The sequence below is a fragment of the Eleutherodactylus coqui genome, chromosome 3 (assembly GCF_035609145.1).
Source record: "Eleutherodactylus coqui strain aEleCoq1 chromosome 3, aEleCoq1.hap1, whole genome shotgun sequence".
Lineage (NCBI taxonomy): Eukaryota > Metazoa > Chordata > Amphibia > Anura > Eleutherodactylidae > Eleutherodactylus > Eleutherodactylus coqui.
The window spans coordinates 247,763,427-247,785,496 of NC_089839.1; the positions used below are offsets into that span (position 1 = coordinate 247,763,427).

General features: G+C 44.9%; 1 protein-coding gene across 2 annotated transcripts in view; it reads right to left on the reverse strand.

Moving 5' to 3' along the window:
• The window catches only part of CDC14A (cell division cycle 14A), a 91,778-nt gene that overhangs the window by 17,649 nt on the left and 52,059 nt on the right, over positions 1-22,070 (reverse strand). For both annotated transcript variants that reach the window (XM_066597223.1, XM_066597222.1), the window contains exons 7-11: positions 19,831-19,893; positions 16,764-16,851; positions 12,330-12,560; positions 8,355-8,493; positions 6,519-6,678 (exon numbers count right to left, since the gene is read on the reverse strand). In XM_066597223.1, the coding sequence (XP_066453320.1) occupies positions 6,519-6,678; positions 8,355-8,493; positions 12,330-12,560; positions 16,764-16,851; positions 19,831-19,893 (681 nt within the window). The remainder of the gene's footprint in view (positions 1-6,518; positions 6,679-8,354; positions 8,494-12,329; positions 12,561-16,763; positions 16,852-19,830; positions 19,894-22,070) is intronic.

A 22,070-nucleotide genomic window follows, 5' to 3' on the forward strand; every position in this document is an offset into this window, starting at 1 on the left:
CGCCGGCAGCCCATTGCTTTCAATGGAGCGGCTGTATTGCCGCTCCATTGAATTCAATGGGCAAACATCGTTCTTTTCTGCCACAGCTGTTACAGCTGTGGCAGAGAAGAATGATTTGTCTTCTATATGTTCTCAATGGGGTCGGCGCTGCTGCCGCCGGCCCCATTGAGCGCATATAGAGAAGAGAACAGGAATCGCAGATCGCAGATAGGTGCGATCTGCGATTTCTGTTCTATAATTTATCGGACGAGCGCATAAAAAGCGCTCATGTGTCTGATACCATTGCAAAGCAATGGTTTTAAAAAATTGCCGGACGCATGCGCATGCGCAAATCGCGCGGAAAAACGCCCGTCTGACTAAGGCCTCAAAGAATTTTTTGTTTCTTTGCCCACCCCAAAAAGGTTTTGTTTCTTTTTGTTGTGGGGCACATGAGGCTTTCTTATGATTTAAAACTGCAGTGAATTAATTTTGTATCTCTTTTTGGAAAAAAAAATATTTTAAGTGTATGTGTTAATGATAAATAATCCTAGTACAGATATTTTTTTTAGCAAAGGTGCAGACGAAGACAAGGTCTGGCAAAAAAAGATAAGAACTGGCCGGCAGGTGTAATTTAGTATATGTTTCGGGTAACAATCTGCTTGACAGGCTTACTAACCCATCTGTTCCCAGCGGTGTACATATAGATCACAGATGTGTGGGTTTTGTATGAAGCAGCCTTGTAAAGTGATCATCCCTGACCTCTGCTATTGGTGGTGGCAGCAGGTTAACGGGACGGCGCAGGCTACCTGCAGCCTGTAAACATTACGTCAGCAAGAAGACCCCGCGCTGTTTTGGGGCACAGGGAAGCTATTTTTGTAAAAAAAAAAGAATCTCAGAAACCCTTTTATGCGCTCTGTGTAGCACTGCAGTACCAGAACTTCATTGTACATTCATTATCAGTCACAGATCTCTTGCTGAGTTCAAGGTCGTTCGCTCCAGTTTGAAACTGGGAAATTATTAAAGACTCTCATGCATTAATCCAAAATGCATTCATTAAAGGCAGATGGAAAGTTAAGCAGAACTCCTGGACTTTTAAACTAAAACCTATAGATAACACGCTAGTGTGAACAAATGCATCACATGTGTTATTATTGCCTTCTTTATGTCCTACAGACATAAACTGTAACTCTATAGTGTTCCTTCAGCACCCAATTTCAACTGTTTGTGGCAGGGCTGCTTTATAGGCAGAGTATAGGGTCAAATGACCTGTACCTCCACAACCTACTTGCCCCTATCCCTTTCAAGACACTCCCAGCAGCATGACTTAGATCTTATAATGTCCATGTTAATCCACGGACAGCACGCAGCCCCGTTATAGTCGATGAGGCTATACATGTGGCCATTTTTTTATGCAGACCCATGGTCCACATGAAAAAGTTCATAGCATGTCCTATTCCTGTTTGTTTCATGGACGAGGAATAGGACATGCAAATGTATATCAATGTGCAGAGTCCATGTATATCGACAGAACACACGCATTATCGCACCCCCATTGACCTCTATGGGGACTTTGGATGCACAAATGTGCAAGAAAAATACATGCATGTGAACAAACCCATTAAGATTAATGGGCTTTAGGGCTTATTTAGACGACCATATATTGGCTCGGTTTTCACGCCGAGCCTATATACGGTGTCCTTGTCTGCAGGGAGGGGGGGGGAGGATGGAAGAGCCAGGAGCAGGAACTGAGCTCCCGCCCCTTGCCACTATTTGCAATGGGAGGGGTGGGGGTGGAGCTAAGTGCCAGTACTTAGCTCTGCCCCCATCTCGCCCCCTCCTATTGCAAATAGTGGAGAGGGGCGGAGAGGGGGCGGGAGCTCAGTTCTTGCTCCTGGCTTTTCCATCCTCCCCCCCCCCCCCCTGCAGGCAAGGACACCATATATCGGCTCAGTGTGAAAACCGAGCCGATATACGGTTGTCTGAAATAGCCCTTATTCTCAGTTTACTGTGCGCACAAATTTTCACTATATTACGCCCGTGTGAAGGGGGCCTTAGGGCTCTTTCACCTGATCATTTTAGCGCTCCAATAGCCGTGCTAAAAAAAAACAAAAAACAAAAACATGGCTATCGGAGTGCTAAAGCGCGTGAATGAAGAATAGACGCGACCAAGTCGCAGCTATTCTCCACGAGTTTACACATGGGGACTCCTTTCATCCCCGCGGGAAGGTTAAACTCACTCCCCCTCCATTTACTGGCCGGCTCCATAGACTCCCACAGGAGACTATGGAGCCGCCGATGTTGTGCCATCAAAAGCATTTCTACTACAAGTCTGGTGGATGAAATATTAACTAATCTTGCCGACAGAGTGCGGAAGAAAATGCACGTGATATCCGCAGCAGAGTAAATATGGGGTGGGGATTAGAAATCCTCAGCATGTCAATTCATGCAGCAGATTTTCTGCACAGATTTCACATTTTCAAATGAGAAGTGGGAATTTGCATCAAAATGCACTTCAAAATCTGCGCGCTTCCTGCGAATTTTGACACAGATTTTAGTGGAGATTCTGATGTGGATCTGCACCGAAATCCACAGCAGATTTTCTGCTGTGAAAAATCAGCTACACGTGACTAAAGTCGCCCTGAAGTGTGCCTCCACCAATTTTAAGAGTTATAGTATGTTCACGAGTCGGATTGCTGCAGCTTTTCTGTGCGAAAAATCGACAGCGCTTCCATGGATGGAAATATTTGTGGCTACAGCTGTGGATTTTGCTGTGGATTATCTGCCTATTTTGCATGAAAAAAATCCAAATTTTGGATCTGCACCAAATCCACTGCTAAAACTAACATGGATTTAAAGTCCGGTCAATTTTGACACTGACATAGTGGGGATTTTTCTTCTGCAACCTGTGGATGGGAAATTGCCAATCTGATGCACATTACTGCTATTGTAAATGCTGTGTATTTTCTATGCAGCCCAGGTTTCAGTATACCAAAATCTAACATGATGACCCTTGCTTCCCCTAACAGCAGACACCAGAGTACACAGGAGCTGCCCCGAGTCCGGTGAGCATCATTAAGATCAGATGACAATTATATAATATTCATGCAAGCTTAAAGGCATCTTCCCATTAGCATAAAAGTCCTTAATAAAACTGCAATGTACAGACTAAACAACTTTGTAATGTACGCCTTTTAAAAACACTGCGCCATTCTTGAACTATAAAATTACCTTCGCCCCATGTGTCAAAAGCAGTAAGTAGAACGCTCATCAAGTTTTCGTCCTGCTGCAGTCATGTTCAAAGGTCGAGTATGTGCACTGGGACGCTTTTTTCCTGTCTCAACAGCGCACTCCTGCAGTTTGGCGCATGCTCAGCTCTCGGCTTTGTATGTTGGAATCCTGATTGTTTTCACTTACAGAGTATGTGTGTCCGCGTCCATATACTTCTGTGGGAACCATTGAAATCAGTGGGGCTCACAGAAGAGTGTGCAGCTGGTGTAAAAAACTTGTGATCACCAGGACAGCCGTCGGGTCTTGGGTGCGTAAACTTATATATATATGGATGGATGGATGGATGGATAAAGGGAGTATTTAATTACAGCAAAATCTGCACCAAAATAGTCATCAAGTCCACAGCAAATTTTGCACTATTTGGTATAGACTTTGATGCAGAACCACAGCACTCTGCAATGGAAAGTGTGAAATCTGCAGTGAAACCTATGCTGCAGATTTGCACCAAAATCCACATTTGTGAATGTGCCCATATCAAACTACTAACAACCACTTGACCGTGAGTAGGTATGTACAGTATGTGTGTGGGTGCTTCTCATGCTCCAGCCCTGGTGACATCACAGGTCCTACAACATATATAAAACACAGAGCCTGAACGACAGAACAACAACACAGTTAGGGCTCTTGGAAGGGGAGGACAAAAATAACAAAATGAGAATACAACTAAGCTGTTATGTCACACAACATAGCGGTCCTGACAGAACACACTGACCTACCACCACCACAGAGATCCAGTGGGCTGAAGGACCTGCTGTGACATCACTGCTGTGGGAGGAGACATTGTGCAGTTTGGTAGAAAGTACTGTTTACTGGATAAGCCGACAGCAGCCACCAGGACCTGTGATGATGTCACTGTCATGTGATCACCTGTATGGGTGGAATCAGGGATCACATGATCAGGGGCTGATTACTGTATCCCAGTGTCTGCTGAGCTGGTGATGTCTGGAAATCAGCATGGATGTACCACAGCTGTGTGTGTGTGAATCAGGATGCACAGTAGAGCGGTGTGTGTAATATGTGGGAATCAGGATGGATGTAGTAGAGCTGTGTTTGTAATGTGTGGGGTCTGGATGGATGTAGTACAGCTGTGTGTGTCATTTGTGGGAATCAGGATGGATGTAGTAGAGTTGTGTGTGTAATGTGCTGTGTGTGTAATGTGTGGGGTCTGGATGGATGTAGTACAGCTGTGTGTGTCATGTGTGGGAATCAGGATGGATGTAGTAGAGCTGTGTGCGTAATGTGTGAGGTCAGGGTGGATGTAGTAGAGCTGTGCATGTGAGGTGTGGGGCCAGCATGCATGTAGTAGGGCTTTGTGTGTAATGTGTCGGGTCAGCACATATGTAGTACAGCTGTGTGTGGAATGTGTGGGGTCAGGATGGATGTAGTAGAGCTGTGTGTGTAATGTGTGGGGTAAGGATGTATGTAGTATAGCTGTGTGTGTCATGTGTATGAATCAGGATGGATATGGTAGAGCTGTGTGTGTAATGTGCTGTGTGTAATATGTGTGAATAGGGTGCGTTTAGCAGAACTGTGTGTTTAATGTGCTGTTTGTGTGATGTATGTGAATCAGGATGCATGTAGTAGAGGTATGTGTGTAATGTGTGGGGTCAGGATGGATGTAGTACAGCTGTGTGTGTCATGTGTAGGAATCAGGATGAATGTAGTAGAGCTGGGTATGTAATGTGTGTGAATCAGGATGCATGTAGTAGACCTGTGTGTGTGATGTGTGGGGTCAGGATGGATGTAGTGGAGCTGTGTGTGTAATGTGTGGGGTCAGCATGCATTTAGTAGAGCTGTGTGTGTAATGTGTGGGCTCAGGATGGATGTAGAGCTGTGTGTGATGTGTAGGGATCATAATGGATGTACCATGTAGCAGAGCTGTGTGCGAATTTCTTATATGGGAGGAACGGACTGCATGGGCACTGTGAACGGATTTATGGCAGCCGTGGAAAGAGGTTGCAGTGGTGGATTGTGGGAGCTTTATGATGTCAGAGCAGTCACAAACACCACCCTCTTTCACATGGGAGAACCAAGAGAGAAGTAAAGAGAGACCATGGGAATACTTAAGATGGACAAAAATAAGGAGATTTGCAAGATAATATACAAGATTATGCAATAATTAGTATTAATATGTATAGTAAATGTGGTTCCGGGGGTTTTGTTAGTAGGAAAACCCCTTGAAGTTAGCTGTTTCATATGATATTTGTACTGGATGGAGGCCAACCCTACAATTTTTTCCCCACAGTCCTCTATCAACCTTGATCTGACATTGACTTGAGGCAAACGAGCCACAATCATAAATGGGATGCAGTAAGTGCACAGAATATATGTACATGTCTAAAGGTGGACACCATTTGCGATTTTTTTCCCTGCGATGCGACAGCAATGATTATGAAACCAATGATTTTCAATGGTTTCATACTCATCTGCGATGTTTAAGCAGAGCTTCACATTGCAGAGAAGAAATCTGCGATATCGCTCAGTGTTTTCAATGGGGCCAGCGGCAGCAGCGCTAGCCCCATTGGGAACATAGAGAGAATATCGCAAACTTCTGCCACAGCTGTGGCAGGCGTTTCCTTAATCCCCGCGGGGGCGAAGGAATCCTCTGCCACAGCTGTGACAGCTGTGGAAAAAGTCTAGGGTGCTATCTCATTGCTTTCAATGGGGTTGGAGCTGCTGCTGGTCCCATTGAAAGCAGTGGTTTTTAGGCAGCCCCCACAGCATGATTTTCAGGGAAGGGTTTGAAATATAAGCCCTTCCCTGAAAATCCTCCCTAGCTGGTTAAAAAAAACAAACAAAAAGACTTTACTCACCTCTCTGCCGCTCAGACTCGTCCTCCGGCTGGCTCCCCTGTACTGCTGTCCAGCACTTCCAGCAGGCGGGGATTTAAAAATCCCCGCCTCCTGAAAGGGCTGTGCTGATTGGCTGAGCGCTCAGCCAATTACAGCCAGCGCTTAGCTGTTCATCAATGAATCAGCAGTGCCGAGCCCATTGAAAGCAATAGGATAGCATCCTGGACTTCTGCCACAGAAGTCTGCGATATTTTCCATGTTTTAAATGGGGCTAGCGCCGCTGCCTCTGGCCCAATTGAAAGCACTAGCGATATTGGAGCAGGTTTTTTTTTGTGGATGCGAGGCGAGTGTTTTCATTCGCTCTCGCAGCGCAAGAAATAAAAACGCAAGTGGGTGTGAGCCCTAACGCTGACTTAGATGGAACATGTAGACACTTCCATGATCCCAGAACATACTAACCTCGCCTGCTCTCTCCATACTGTGATGACGGCTGAGCCGGGTGCTCACAGACAGATCCTCAAATTCCGATAAGATCCGGTTGACGGTCCCATCTTCCAGTTGGATCTGCTTCTGTTTACTCCGGTGGAGATCTCCCTGCAACCACAGCCAAGCCTGCCTCCTGGAAACAAGGACAAGCAAGAGATTATTCTAATCCTTTCAATTAAGTGTGTTTACATAGATGTAAAACACTGAAATTGTTCTATTTGCACTGGAGAAAATGCTACTTAACCCCTTAAGGACACGGCCTATATTGGCTCAGAGGATACAGCAATTTTTGGGGGATTCTGATCTGCACTTTTCAAAAGTCATAACGTTTTTTAGTTGGCCGTATGAGGGCTTGTTTTTTGTGTGGCGAACTGTAGCTTTTATTGGTGCCATTTTTGTGTACATTTAATGTATTGTAAAACTTATATGTAACTAATAGTATGTTCAATTTATTGTACAGGTTGTTACACATACAATGAAACCAAATATGTGGGATGTTACTACTTTTTTTATATATATCTATATAAATATCTATATATATATCTATATAAATATATATATAGATATAGATATATAAACAAATAGGGGAAAGTGCACAAGAATTTTTTCATGGTTTTTTTTGGACTATTTGAAAAAAAAAAGTTTATGTCTCTGTAGGGGGCTTGAACCATAAAATCTACGATCATTATGCTAATGCACTGCAGTAATTCTGTACTGCAATGCCTTATGGCTTCCAATAGTGATCACAGGCACTGGCAAGTCATTAGCGTTCTAACCTGTATCAGGTGTCTAATTTGCCAAACTACGTCACTTCTGGAATTTCTTAATTGCGTTATCTTAAAGGGGTTGTCTCGCGAAAGCAAGTGGGGTTAAGTACTTCTGTATGGCCATATTAATGCGTAGCTCCGCCCCCGTCACACGTGCAGATTCCAGCCTCCTGATTGGCTGGAATCGGCACACGTGATGGAGGCGGAGCTACGCGATGATGCGTAGAAGGGGGCGGAGCCATAATGCCGCTCGTGCCGGACCGAACAGATGGGAGAAGACCCTTCTGCGCAAGCGCGTCTAATCGGGAGATTAGACGCTGAAATTAGACGGAGCCATGGAGACGGGGACGCCAGCGCAGGGAACGTAAGTGAATAACTTCTGTATGGCTCATATTTAATGCACGATGTATATTACAAAGTGCATTAATATGGCCATACAGAAGTGTATAACCCCACTTGCTGCCGCGAGACAACCCCTTTAAAGCACACTTCGCTTTTCCAATGACTTGTCAGAATAAACTGCCGCATGTGTGCATTAGGAACTACAGTATTTGTAGCCATTATATGACTTGAACCCTACATCTTCCCCATTGTAGGGTATACAACTAATTCTCAGTTCTTTCAGGACTGGTTGGAGGCGTCTGGCTGCTACGCTGTTTGTACATTGTTCTTTAGAGCGTGCAGAGAACTGTAAGTTCTACTCTCTGTCTGTAGCTCACACAGGGAGACATGTCATGTAGCACAGTGCACAGCAGTACTGAGCAGTGGAGATGTGAATAAACAGCAGTAAATAAGTAACTGTGTTCTGTGTGTGACTGTCTCTCCCTCCTCCCCCTCAGCTTTCATAGACTTCAATGAGCACGATGACTCAGCCCTCTCCTCCACGTCCTGCTCTGTCAACATGTCCTCTCCAGCACACTTGCCAACAGGCATATAAACACAAGTGGTTTACAAAGCTAACGATCATTTAAGCACGCTGTCATGAATGAGATTTCCTGTAATTGAATCTGCAGTTGTAACGGGTCAAAGGCAAGAAACTTACTCTTCCAGGAAGTGCTGCTGGGGCCCGATGATGGAGCCAGGTCGGCATATTCTAATCCATGCTATTGCTTCAGCATGTGTGAACCTGTAGTGCTTCATGATGTAACAAGCTATCAGGGTGCCTGTCCTGCCTAGACCAGCTGGGGGAGAATGGAAGAAGACACACAATGAGCAGGGGAGGAATAAAGACAGACTGGATACAAACCACAAGAACAACTCATGTGGGCATCAGCCTCTAACGTGATGTCTCACAGGTAGAAATCCAATGCCCTATTAAAGTAGTCCCTCGGGAGGACCTAGCATGTCCGTGCCTTACCTGCACTGCCCACTGATTTCAGTGAGCACTTGTGCTTTTAACCTGTTCATGCTTTTGGGCGTACATGCATGCCCTCCAGAGTTGTGGATTATATAAAGCGGATGCCAGCTGTTAACCCTTTAAATGCCGCTGTTAATTCTGATAGAGGCATTTAAATGGCCCATAACCCCACCACCACCACCCCTCTGATGAGATTGCGAGGTACCATTTAATTGGCATGACAGCCCAGGGCTTTCTGATAGATTGCCTGTCAAAATGAGGTATGCTGTAATACTATGGTATTACATTAAACTGTATGAGCGATCAAATGATCACAAGTTTAAGTCCCGTATGGGGAAAAAGAATTTCAAAAAATTCTAAATAAGTTGACAAAAAAAAATTGTATGGTTATTAGAAAAAAAAAAAAAAGGTACTAGAAGTTTAAAAAATGTTTATAAAGAAAAATCCAAACAAAGAAACCAAAAAGCATATTTAGTTTCACCGCGTCTGTAAAAGTCTGATCTATCAAAGTAATGTATTATTTATCCTTCATGGTGAACGTCATCTGAAAAAAATACACAATGCCAGAATTGCACTTTTTTGATCACACAGTTTCCCAGAAAAAAAAAAAAGAAATGAAAAAAAACTATCAAAAAGAAAGACACATGTATTCCGAAATGGTACCAATAGAAACTACAGGATGTCGTCTCACAAAAACCAAACACTCAAACAACTATGTTGATAACAAGATAAAAAAAGCCATGGCGGCTTCATTTATTTTTATATATATATATATTTTTTTTTATTTTTTTTCCTAGCGATATTCCATATTTTAAAAGTAGTGCAGCAAAGACTAAATAAATTTGGTATCATAGTACTGACACAGAATAAAATGATGTCATTTTCAACACAGTATGTGCATCGTAAAAACAGTACCCTCGCAAAGTTGGCGAAATTTTTTTTTCCCATTTCACTCCACAAAAACGTCTTTCAGTACATTATATGGTAAATTAAATAGTACCAATGAAGAATACAACTCGTCCTGCAAAAAACAAGAAGCCATCAGACATCTATGTTGATAGAAAAATAAAGTTATGATTTTTTGAAAGCGGCAAGAGAGAAATCGTAATAAAAAAAAAAAAAGATGGCCGCAACCTTAGGGTGCATTCTGACGATCGTATATCGGCTGGGTTTTCACGCCCAGCCGATATACGGCATCTCTCTCTGCAGGGGGAGGAGGCTGGAAGAGCCGGGAGCAGTGCTCTGAGCTCACGCCCTCTCTTTCAATGAGGAGAGGCGAGATGGGGGCGGAGCTAATTCCTGTAACTTAGCCCCGCCCTGCCTCCTCTCATTGCAAATAATGCAGAGGGGCGGAGAGGAGGCAGAGAGGGGGCGGAAGCTCAGTGCACTGCTCCCGACTCTTCCAGCCTCCTCCCCCTGCAGAGAGAGACGCTGTATATCGGCTGGCGTGAAAACACGGCTGATATATGATTGTGTGAATTGCACCTAAAATAATAGGACAGGAGCGACTGAAATCCCGCAACTGAAATTTCTTGCTGAGTGAAAAGACAGGAGCGGACTTATCTTGATGCGAGCTCCGCAGGAGTTGGATAACACGCAGCTTCCGATCGTGTGATCGGACAATATCACCGCTAATTAAGCTCTAGGCTTGATTACGCTATTTTTGCAAATTTTTTTGCGAGGGTAACTTTGGCGTGTGTTACTTTGGGTGCAGTGCAGCAAAACTGAAGCTCTGCATGTGATTATACCCTAAAGGTTGCAGCTGATCATAGCAGAGAGACACTCCAAGGAGTAGAATCCCTCCAAGTCTAGTTTCACAAGATCTTTTCATCACAGTGATATTGCCACAATACAACGCTGTCCAAAAATGGCAACCATCTGAAGCGTTGGATTCCAAAGCATCTGTTCAGATGGGCGATTTCCCGGCACATAAAATTTGGCGGCCAGAAAAGATAGCGCATACGGTGCGCATTCCGGCCGGCTGGAAAGTATAGGACCTGTCTTATTTTTTGCGGGAATACGCCGGCCGTTCCCATAGAGTCCTTTGAGAGGCGTTAGTAAAGGGAAGGTGGAAGGAGTTTATCAGTGGTTTGTGTTCCTCCCCTTTTCGGACGTGGTCGCAGCTGCCTCTCGTTTGTGCGCTTTTCAAGCTCGATGCGAGTGGCTTCAAATCGCAGTGCCCATGTAAAAGAGCCCATAGGCTTTACTCACACAAGCGTATGTACGCAGCTACTGACCCACCTAAATACGCCCATTCAACCCAATAACTATATAATACAATACGTAACGAGTTTGGCATTGGCAGCTGTAGAAAACCTACTTTGTTTTAATTACTGGAGACCAGAAATCTATTGTTAGGCAGCTAGAGAATTCTAGATAACAGCGCAGCGCCTGCGATCCGCGGGTTCTAGAAAGCCGTACACATTTACTCTCCAATAGTTATAATTATAGGACTCCGAGCCAAGCAGCGTGTTAAGTGCTCATTAATTACTTTATAAATAGAAATATTTACAAGAACGGCCTCTTGGGGCAGCGGATACTAGCAAAAGATTACATTAATGTAACAAGGGTAAACGGCACCACCTGCTGGACAAAGGTGGTAGAGCAGTATCTGAGAGGGTTTTTCGGTTTTAACTAATAACTATATACGGATTCTTCTTGGTACACTTGCACACAGTTTTTTAAGGCACTCAGCAGGGAGGCTGTTTCAAATATCTTGGAGAACTAACCACAGATTTTCTGTGGATGTCAGCCTGCTCAAATGTTTCGGTCTCTTCATGTAATCCCAGATGGACTTGATGCTGAGATTGGGGGTCTGTGGGGCCATATCATCACTTCCAGGACTACTTGTTCTTCTTCAGGTCTTATTCACACAATCATTTTATTGTGGCTATTTTGCGTTGGCCAAAAATCGTGACCATCTCAAGCCTTGGCTTCCAATGCATCCGTTCAGAGGGGCGATTGTCTGGCTTGTAAAATCGACCAGCCAGAAAAGAAAGCACATATGCCATCTGCTTTTACGCGTGGCCGGAAAAGATAGGTCTTGCCTACCTTTGGGCTGCCATCAGCCGGCCGCTCCCATAGAAGCCTATGGGTGCTGCCGGCAAGGGGAGGGACTATAGGAGCGGCTCGTGCTGCTAAACTCCCTCCCACCTCCCTTTGCTGGCAGCAAACTGAGATTGCCGCAATCAGCTAGCAAAGCGAGGGGGAGTGAGGGGCAGAGTTTTGCATGGCTAAACTCTGCCCGGCTGACGGAATTCCGGGCTGCAGCGTATATATCACTGAGCAGGCACTCACTGGGGTAGAGGCGGGGGCGGAGGGTAGAATGGAAGAGCAGGGGGAGCAGGCAGCTAGCTGCGTGACAGTTAGTAGAGTGAAGAGAACCAGGTTGGCTAGTCCTGAACTGGCACAACCCAACAAGTTCTTCAATGGAAGCGTTCAGACAAAGGCTGGACAAATCTCGTCACCATCACTCGTTCACCTAATGGCTATCTCATGCTTATCCAGAACCTGTAAAGCAAACACTGTCCCTATACGACGGGTCCAGTATAACAGATGAAAGGCTGCACTGCCAAATTAGATAGAATGTTTAGTAGCATTTGCAGAATCCACATAAATGGGTACAAAGAAACATTCTTCAATCAGCAGATGTTACCCTACCTTTGCAGTGAACAGCAACAGCCCCTTCTGTGTTCTCGGCGAGGTTGAGGAATCTCCGTACTATCCCATCGCTAGGGGTGCTCCCATCCACAAAGAACAGGTCGTAGTGATCAAACCCAGCATCTGTGAACCGCTTAGCATCGTAGATCTTCTTGTTGAGCCGGATGATGGCGGTGATGTTGTGTTTCCTGAAATATGGGAAGTAAGCTTCTGGTGCATGGAGGGGGTAACCTGCAAAATGAGAACTACGGGAATTAGAAGCTTTGAAAATTAAACGTGAGTTATGAGTGTTTCACATCGGGAAGATCATCCTGTAAATATATGTATATTTATATATCATACACTCATATAGTTAGACTATTATTTCTAATTTCTCTAATGATCGATAGATATAATAAGACTATTCATATCTATCTATCTCTCTATCTCATATATATATATCTCATATCCCTCTCTCTCACATATCCCTCTCCCTCTCTCTCACATATCCCTCTCCCTCTCTCTCACATCCCTCTCCCTCTCTCTCACATATCCCTCTCCCTCTCTCTCACATATCCCTCTCCCTCTCCCTCACATATCCCTCTCCCTCTCCCTCTCACATCCCTCTCCCTCTCACATCCCTCTCCCTCTCACATCCCTCTCCCTCTCTCATATCCCTCTCCCTCTCTCATATCCCTCTCCCCCTCTCATATCCCTCTCCCTCTCTCATATCCCTCTCCCTCTCTCATATCCCTCTCCCTCTCTCATATCCCTCTCCCTCTCTCTCTCATATCCCCCTCTCTCTCTCTCTCATATCCCCCCTCTCTCTCTCATATCCCCCCTCTCTCTCTCATATCCCCCCTCTCTCTCTCATATCCCCCCCTCTCATATCCCCCCTCTCTCATATCCCCCCTCTCTCTCTCATATCCCCCCCTCTCTCTCTCATATCCCCCCCTCTCTCTCTCATATCCCCCCCTCTCTCTCTCATATCCCCCCTCTCTCTCTCATATCCCCCCCTCTCTCTCTCATATCCCCCTCTCTCATATCCCCCCTCTCTCTCATATCCCCTCTCTCTCTCTCATATCCCCCCTCTCTCTCTCTCTCTCTCATATCCCTCTCTCTCTCTCATATCCCCCTCTCTCTCTCTCATATCCCCCTCTCTCTCTCTCTCATATCCCCCTCTCTCTCATATCCCCCTCTCTCTCATATCCCCCTCTCTCTCATATCCCTCTCTCTCTTATCCCTCTCTCTCTTATCCCTCTCTCTCTCTTATCCCTCTCTCTCTCTTATCCCTCTCTCTCTCTCTCTTATCCCTCTCTCTCTCTCTCTTATCCCTCTCTCTCTCTCTTATCCCTCTCTCTCTCTCTTATCCCTCTCTCTCTCTCTTATCCCTCTCTCTCTCTCTCTTATCCCTCTCTCTCTCTCTTATCCCTCTCTCTCTCTCTTATCCCTCTCTCTCTCTCTTATCCCTCTCTCCCTCTCTCTCTCTCATATCCCTCTCTCTCTCTCATATCCCTCTCTCTCTCTCATATCCCTCTCTCTCTCTCATATCCCTCTCTCTCTCTCATATCCCTCTCTCTCTCTCATATCCCTCTCTCTCTCTCATATCCCTCTCTCTCTCTCATATCCCTCTCTCTATCAATTAGAAATGAATAGAGTATGCAGGACAGCGCAGCTCTGATGTTGGAGGCTGTTCTGCATATGTATAATACACTATGCAGGACAGCGCTGTGCATAGTAACACAATAACATTGTATGTTAGGCCAAAAGGTGACAATGTCCATCTAATTCAGCCCGTTTCCACCTCCCCTTGTTGTTCCAGAAAAAGGCACAAAAGGAACAAAAAACAATGAGGCAGAAGCCAATTTAGCCCATGTGAGGGAAAAATGAGCAGCTGCACTGTCCTGCATAGTGTAATATACATATGCAGGACAGCCTCCAACATCGGAGAGCTGTCCTGCCTAGTGTTAGAAACATGTATCAGACCTCATCCAGACATCAAAGCTAGGTAGGGAAACCTGAATGTTGGACGAGGTCCGATACTAAATTGTAAAGGGTTAACATCTCATTTCAAATCTTCTGTTCCCGCTGGAGTTAAAGCTTATTTCCTTCTCTTATTGGAAATAAACATCCTAAGTCAAGTGTGGAATTTTACAATGGAGCAGAGAAATGTTAGCCGAATGAGCAGTCAGTTCTCATATGTGAATGGCCTTTCCGGGTTTTGCCTTTTTTGGCTCCTAGGACAGACCTGAACAAAGGAAACTCATAGCGCTATTTTGAATCTAGTCTTAGAAAGATGGCAACTCCATTCTTCGTCATTATGGTAAATCTAACATTTTAACCCCATCCTGGTTGACCATCCCATTCAGATATTCCGACCATGGCCTGCCTGACTACTTGCAACTACTTTGTTATACTCTAGCACAAACTTCATTAAGGTGCTTTCACACAGCGCGGTATTATTCCGCAAGATGCAGCTAAAGACGCAGTTTAATCTGCTGCATCTATATATGCTGATTTTAGTGCAGAATTTTCTGCGTCTTTAGGGCTTATTCCCACGAGCGTATATAGGCCGGAGTTTTCACGGCCAGCCAATATACGCTTCCATCTAAGCAGTTTCCCCCTTCCCTCCTAATCACCTGCTCTCTGCCTCTCCTCCACTCCTGCGTTTGCAATGGGAGGGGCGGAGCTAAGCTCTGCTCCATCCCGCCCACTCACATTGCTGGCTATGGACAAGAGGCGGGGAGCAGGCGGGGGCTTAGCTCCGCCCCATCCCGCCCACTCCCCTTGCAAACCGCTCTGAGGGGAGGAGAGAAGCAGAGGACAGGTGAGGGGGGGGGGGCAGCGTGAAAACCCGTTATGTCAAGGGAGTCCAAATATCCATTCTCTGCAGCAAAAGGTAAAATACAAAAAAAGCACTACTTAGAATGCCACATGGTGAAAGCATTACAGAGATTGCATCACAAAACAAATGTTACCGCTTCTACCTAGCTGATTGGTGGGGATCCAACCACTGGAATCCCCAGTGATCCTGAGAACGTGGATCCCAATGTCCCTGAATGAATGAAGAAGCAATCAAACATGAGCACCACCACTCCATTCAATTCAGTGGGACAGCCATTGTTAGCTGGATGCTTGAACTTAGCTATCCCCGAATGATTAGAGTAGCACTGTGCGCTTTTCATTCAAGGAAATTTGGGGCGTCTGCTCTACGGATCGCTGGGGGTCCCAGCAGTCATGCCTCCACTAATCAGCTTATCCTAGGGTAAGGGATAACTTGTTTTCACGGGGAAACCCCTTTAAGTATTAAGTAGAGGAACTTTCAACTCCTTGCATTCATAATATATATTATTGCTGTCAGTGAATGAAAACAGGCCTAACGCCCATGGGTTCGCTCAGGTAAGTTTGCTACAAATGAGTTATCATTTTGAGGCCAATTCTACGTGGGGATTCACACTGGCGATCGCGGTATCGCCACAAGAAAGTCACAGTGAAATCGTGACTTTTTTTCTCGCAATTTTTGAGCATCAGCGCTGCTTTTTATAGCAAGAACTTCACCAACACTTACGATTTTATCACGTGGTTTTTTTTCACGTGAGTTTGTCGTGATTTTTTAACGCAAAAGTCTTTCTAATGTTAAAAATGCATTGCACAAAAATTTCAAGTTTGTGCTCGGCGATGTGATAAAAAGGAGGCTCGATAGGGAAACATGGGTAATCATGGGCAAGAAAAAACATGGGCCAGAAAAAAACGCACATCGCTGAAAGATATGGCGTGATTTTTTTTTTGTCGCAACACCACATGAGTGTAAACATTGCAAATGTGAAGGAAAAATCACTGAAAATCATTAGTTTCATAATTCTGCATTTTCACTCACTCTCGTATCACACGAAATGTGCGCGATTTTATTGCCAGCGTGAAGACCCCCTAAAGGTTACACAAATAAGATACTTGCACACAACAGAAAAAGCGCCCATTCACCAAGAGAGATGTTTACATGCGCTTTAGATGAATAGTCTTGAGTTAAAAAAAAAAAGACAAAAAAGTCGCAGCGTGTCCTATTTTTAGACCAATTCTTGGCCGATAATAGCACATGTCAATGTGCCGTGTTCAGCACCTGAATTGTTGCATCTGGGATGCTCAGGCTCAACTTTAAAAATCTGTGCGTTTACGTAGCCTAACAAAAACCTCAGCTTTTAGGTAGGACTGGGCCATGATGTGTTTTTAGCCTGTGAATGTCCAAAAATTGGTGTTTTCCTTCACTGCTAGAAAGACATCTTGAAAATGAGGAGGAATAGAAACACAAACATTAGTCAGGTGCATCACACTACTTCGGTGTGATATGAATACGCTTTAGCTACGTACAACTGAAAAGCCCACATTTCACATGTTTGAACACTGAGTACCCGGTGTGTAGGGGACGCAATGTTTTTTAGGAATATTTGCTAGACTTACCGTTTTCAATTTTGCTTTTTGGGTGAGGGCCACTGAATGCCAGAAATTTTCCAGGGACAATCCAGTTGAAATCCCCATTTTCTACTCTCTGTGAAGACAAGAAGAGTCAGAGTGCACCAACTAGTGTTCAAAGTGCTTGCAGCTCTGTCTCCCTCCCTACAAAGTCCTACAAAAAGCATCAGGATTAGATATGAGCGAGCATACTCGCTAAGGCACACTACTCGAGTGAGTAGTGCCTTATGCCAGTACCTGCCCGCTCGTCTCAAAAGATTCGGGTGCCGGCGAGGGGCGGGGAGCAGAGGGGGAGAGCAGGAAGGAATCTCTCTCTCACTCTCCCCCCCCATTCCCCCCTGCTCACTCCCACAACTCACCACTCTCCCCCGCCGGCACCTGAATCTTTAGAGACGAGTGGGGAGATACTCGGCTAAGGCACTACTCGCTCGAGTAGTTTGCCTTAGCGAGTATGCTCGCTCATCTCTAATCAGGATATGAACATTTTCATGTGTTTTGTTCTCCTAATCTATCCAATAAGTCTCAGTTTACACTTGAGGTTTCACTTTTCTGTCTTTCCCATTTTTTCCCTAATGGTACTTTTACGCAGAATGACTCTTGTCCCAACAGTTATTGCTCCTGCACTTTCGGGCAATTCTTGTTGAGTGGAGGTGGAGCACACCAGAGATCTCTTCCAGCCGTCCTCCTCCATTCAGAGTGAAGAGGCAGTTCATAGATGAAGCACTGCCTGTTTACACAAACTGACAGACACTTGGTATTAGGCGACCTCAACTCTCACTCACTTACCCTGTTGGGCAAACAGTCGCTATAATCACTATTTTGAGTGGTTACTCAACTATCGGCCCATGTAGAAGTATCCGAAAGTTCTTTTGCAGTTATTTTTTTTTTTATCCCAAAAACAGATCCCCCAGCGGCACATAATGAGGGTCCTAAAAAGTAGGTGAAGTTAAAGGTGGGCGTCTATTGACACGTAATGTAAATGCTCCAATGCAAGTCATGTGGATGAGATTTTAGATCCCCATTCACATGGGTTTTTATGTGTGTGGCTTTCAAAATCCACTCCACATCAATTTAGCGTGGCTTTATCGCGGGTCCGTGGCATTTCAAATAAAAGAACATCCAAAAACAAAAGGTTGTCAGCAGCACAATATAAATACCATAAGGTTGAACAGGTGTCCTGCACGCCCACTGGGCTTGGGATCCAAACCAAACCGTTCCTTATTACAAATGTTGATAAAGTAGTGAAGGCAGCAGATCAAGGTGCAAAACAATGAAGAAAACTTCATTGTTTTGCACCTTGATCTGCTGCCTTCACTACTTTATCAACATTTGTAATAAATACAAAAAAACATGGCAGCCTTATATTTCTGCCACAGATGATATAATAAATCCGAGTCACATTTTTCCAACGTGAATTTTGCCAATATGAATGAGGGCTAATCGAATCCATATGGGGTGGAAAGAAATCCTCTTGGAATCTGAGGCAGAATTGATATTGAAATTTGTACTGCATACTATGAATTTCACATCTTCAATTGAGGGGGTGTAAACCATCTGTAGCAAATTCTGTGTCAAAATCTACATGTAATGGCGGCTTCACACGGGCGTGTATGCACGCGCTTTGCGCAGAGAATAAAGCCCATTGCTTTCAAAGAGTTCATTCTCACTTGCACGCTTGCATTTAATTAAAAAAAACAAAAAAAAACACTACATGTTGTATTTTGGTGCGTATCTGCCCACCTAAGGCACCATAGGATTCTATAAGGGCGCGCAAATGCGCACCCGATCCCAACGTAATTGTGCAATGAACGGCACAATTTTACTGGGAAGTCGTAAACACCGGAGACTATTTAGGTTGCACAACCTTTTAAACCACGTCGTGGGTGTTTGCTGCATCGATGTGAACTGTTCCCGGCAGAACAAAAAGTACAGCAAAAATGTACTAAAAACACATGAGATAGTGTGACCTTCACCGCGCAAAAATTTGCGCTATTGTGTGCGCTTTTTGTGCATACGCCCATGTGAAGCCACCCTAAGGCCAGCTTCACACGGGCGTAAGCGTATCTTCGCACACATTGGCACGATGGGCATTAGGTTGTTGCATGCGTGTGTGTATTTTACGGCACTTGTAGCGCAAGCATGCTCTGCATACAGTAAAATACGTACACACGAGCGCAGAAATACAACGCCCATTGCGCTGATGTGTGTGTATATACATTTACGCCCGTGTGAAACCTGGGTTATACATGCAGATTTTGAGGAAGATCCACACAATATCTGCTATATGTCAACAGTGTGAATATATCCTAAAGAAGAAAAAAATTAAAACTCCCCACAAAAGTGATAAAACATGAAAAGAGACACCATTCTCATCATCACCAGGGACTCCCTTTATCTCAACGAGGCTGGAGGGGTTCACCTGCAGGGGAGATGAAGGGATTCCCCAGCAGAGAGGCTGGAGGGATTCCCTAGCTGCTAATGAATCCCTCCGGCCCCTACAACTGGGGAATCCCTCCAGCCCCTCTGAGATGAAGGGAGTCCCAACAATGAAGGGACCCCCGGAGAAATGAAGGGGAGTCCCCAGGGGCTTTCCTTCATCTCTCTCTCTTCAGTGAAGGGAAGCCCCAATCATCACCACCTAGGACAGCTGGGATAAAGGGATTCCCCCGGGGATAAAAAGGTTTCCCCACAGCTGGGCTGCCCTTCATCCCCCTGCAGGGGCACAGTGCTTCTGGGTTTAGCGGTGTAGCTAAACTCTCTCCCCCTTCCTTTTTTCCAAGCTCCCATAGGCGTTTATGGATACTCCTGCGTTTTACACACCACAGATAGATCAAGACCTATATTCTCACGCAGCAGGGAATTTGAGTTGCTCAATTTCAGCCGCCGATGTCCTATCATTTCAGGTGCGATTTTTTAAATTTTTTTTTTGTGAAGCTAAACCATTGGTTCTAATAATCGCAGGTTGGGGTGGGGTGGGGGGGTTGCACATGTAAGTTAGCTGCGCAAATTCCCTTGCGTGAATTAGCCCTGAGCAATAATAATGCAAGAAACCCACCTCGTAATGTTCATATTCATCCACATCAAAGTTTTCAAAGTTGAAAAACCCAAGATGCAGAGCCTACAAGGAGACAAACACAAACAGCATTATCAGACAGCTACATTCTGACTTTATATGGAGGACTCCATCCAGATCCCATCATATATTGATAACACTTCATTGTTTCTTACTGAAGTACATTTAATTTCTTACCAACCGTTCAGCAGATCCAAGTTGGAATACATCTAGCAATGTGCCTGGTCACCATTCTTCACTGTAACAATATTGGAGCACTTTGCTCCTTGGTATCCCTAGTTGGCACCCACTGCCCACTACAAGTGCCGCTGGATGATACTGTATGAATGACCCACCAACAGAACTCCCTACTGGACTTATTAAAATAAGCTGGTTACTGGTTTCCTGAACGGAAATTAAAGGTTTTACAATTGGCAGAGGCAGTTGTTTCACCCGAGCCCTGATTCTTGAGGAAACCCCTGTATTATTAAATGTACATGGTAGGTGAGGTGGGGTTCTCTTAATTTGGGTCCAGGACCTCTAAGTTCTGACGGGCACTCGTAGGAGAAATTCTGCCTCACTATATGTGTTTTACTTAAGACATTAGATTCTTACATAGCTCTTTCCACTTTTGCTTACACAATATATAATTTTCATAATAAAAAAATAATAAGGTTACTAGCATATGTAGGCATTTGCTCACCCCCCCATAGACTCCTATGAGGACCTTTGATGCGCAAATGCACACAAAAAGAGAGCTGGTCACAGAACTGTGAGAATGAACCCATTGAAATTAATGGGTTCTATTTGCTGAGTATTGTGTGCACAAAAGTTGCCTGCGCAAATACGACTGTGCGGGAGCCCAAAGCCTGCAGTACCAACCTGGGTCACTGCACAATGTACAGAGCTGTCTGCTTCCTGCAGCCAAACAGCTAGCCGTGGGCCAATTTCTTTATGGCTCATTCACACGACCGTGTTTTCATCGCGCATTACGCACATGATGCATGGCCGTGTAATATGCGGTGAATGGAGTCAATGATATACATGGATTTTTCTTGATCCATTCACATTAGCATGTAAACATTGAATGTAGATACGTGCATGAAAAAGATTGCAGCATGCTCTATTTCACTGTGTATCACGCAGGGCCAGGCCTAGTCTATTTTTATGGGTAGCGGATGACTCTAAATATTACTCCATACTCCTCCTTGTGGACCTGTTATCTGGCTTTAACATAGTTGACCATTCCTCCCCCCCGCCTCTCTTGTCGTCATAAACTTGACCTTCTCCTGCATCTCCTCATACCTCACTGACCGAACATTTAGTGTTCCCCATCTTGCCCTTTCCCTGGTGTTCCCTAAGACCCCTACTCTTCCCCATCTACACCTTTAGCCTAGGACAGTTTATAGAATCCCATGGCTTCCAGTACCACCTTTATGCAGAGGGCACCAAAATCCACCTCTCTGGCCCAGAAGCTATGGCTTTACTATCCAGAATCCCAGGGTGTCTATGAGCTAGATTCTCCTCCTTCTCTCCCAGCTTTTTAAAACTCTACATGAAGAAAATAGAACTTATCATCCTTCCTTTATCTCATCCTTCCTTTATCTCACTAACACCCCCACTAGACCTATCCATCACGACCTATGGCTTTACAACCTCTCCAATCCCCAAAAGTCCACTATCTTGGTAAAACATTTGATTCTGTCCTGTTCTTCAAACTATACATCAAGCCCCCAACACCTCCGGCTGCCTCAAACTCCAAAGCGTCTCCCAGATACAATCTTTCTCAACTCAGAGTCAACAAAAATGCTAACACTTGGTCCCATGTCCCATCTAGACTACTTCAACATCCTTCTCTCTGGCCTCCCATCCAACACTCTTGTGCCCCTCCAATCCATCCTCAAGTTTTCTGCCTGACCAATCCACCTCTCCCATGTGTCGCCCATACTCTGGAACTTGCTACCTCGACACAGACTCTCTACCACCTTGAAAAGCTTCAAGAGGAACCTAAAAACCCATCTCTTCAGAAAAGCCTAAAACCTACAGTGACCCTGCTGCCGCCACAACATGAGTACCTACTACCGTTATCTACTGTCTCCTTCCCCCTTCCTTGTAGATTGGAGGCACTGGAAGGCTGAGCCCTCTCTCCCTGTTTGTAACTCAGTTCATGTTTATTGTACTTGTTCCATCTTCTGTAATGTATGTGAACCCCTGTTCTCATATGTACAGCGTTCTGGAAATAA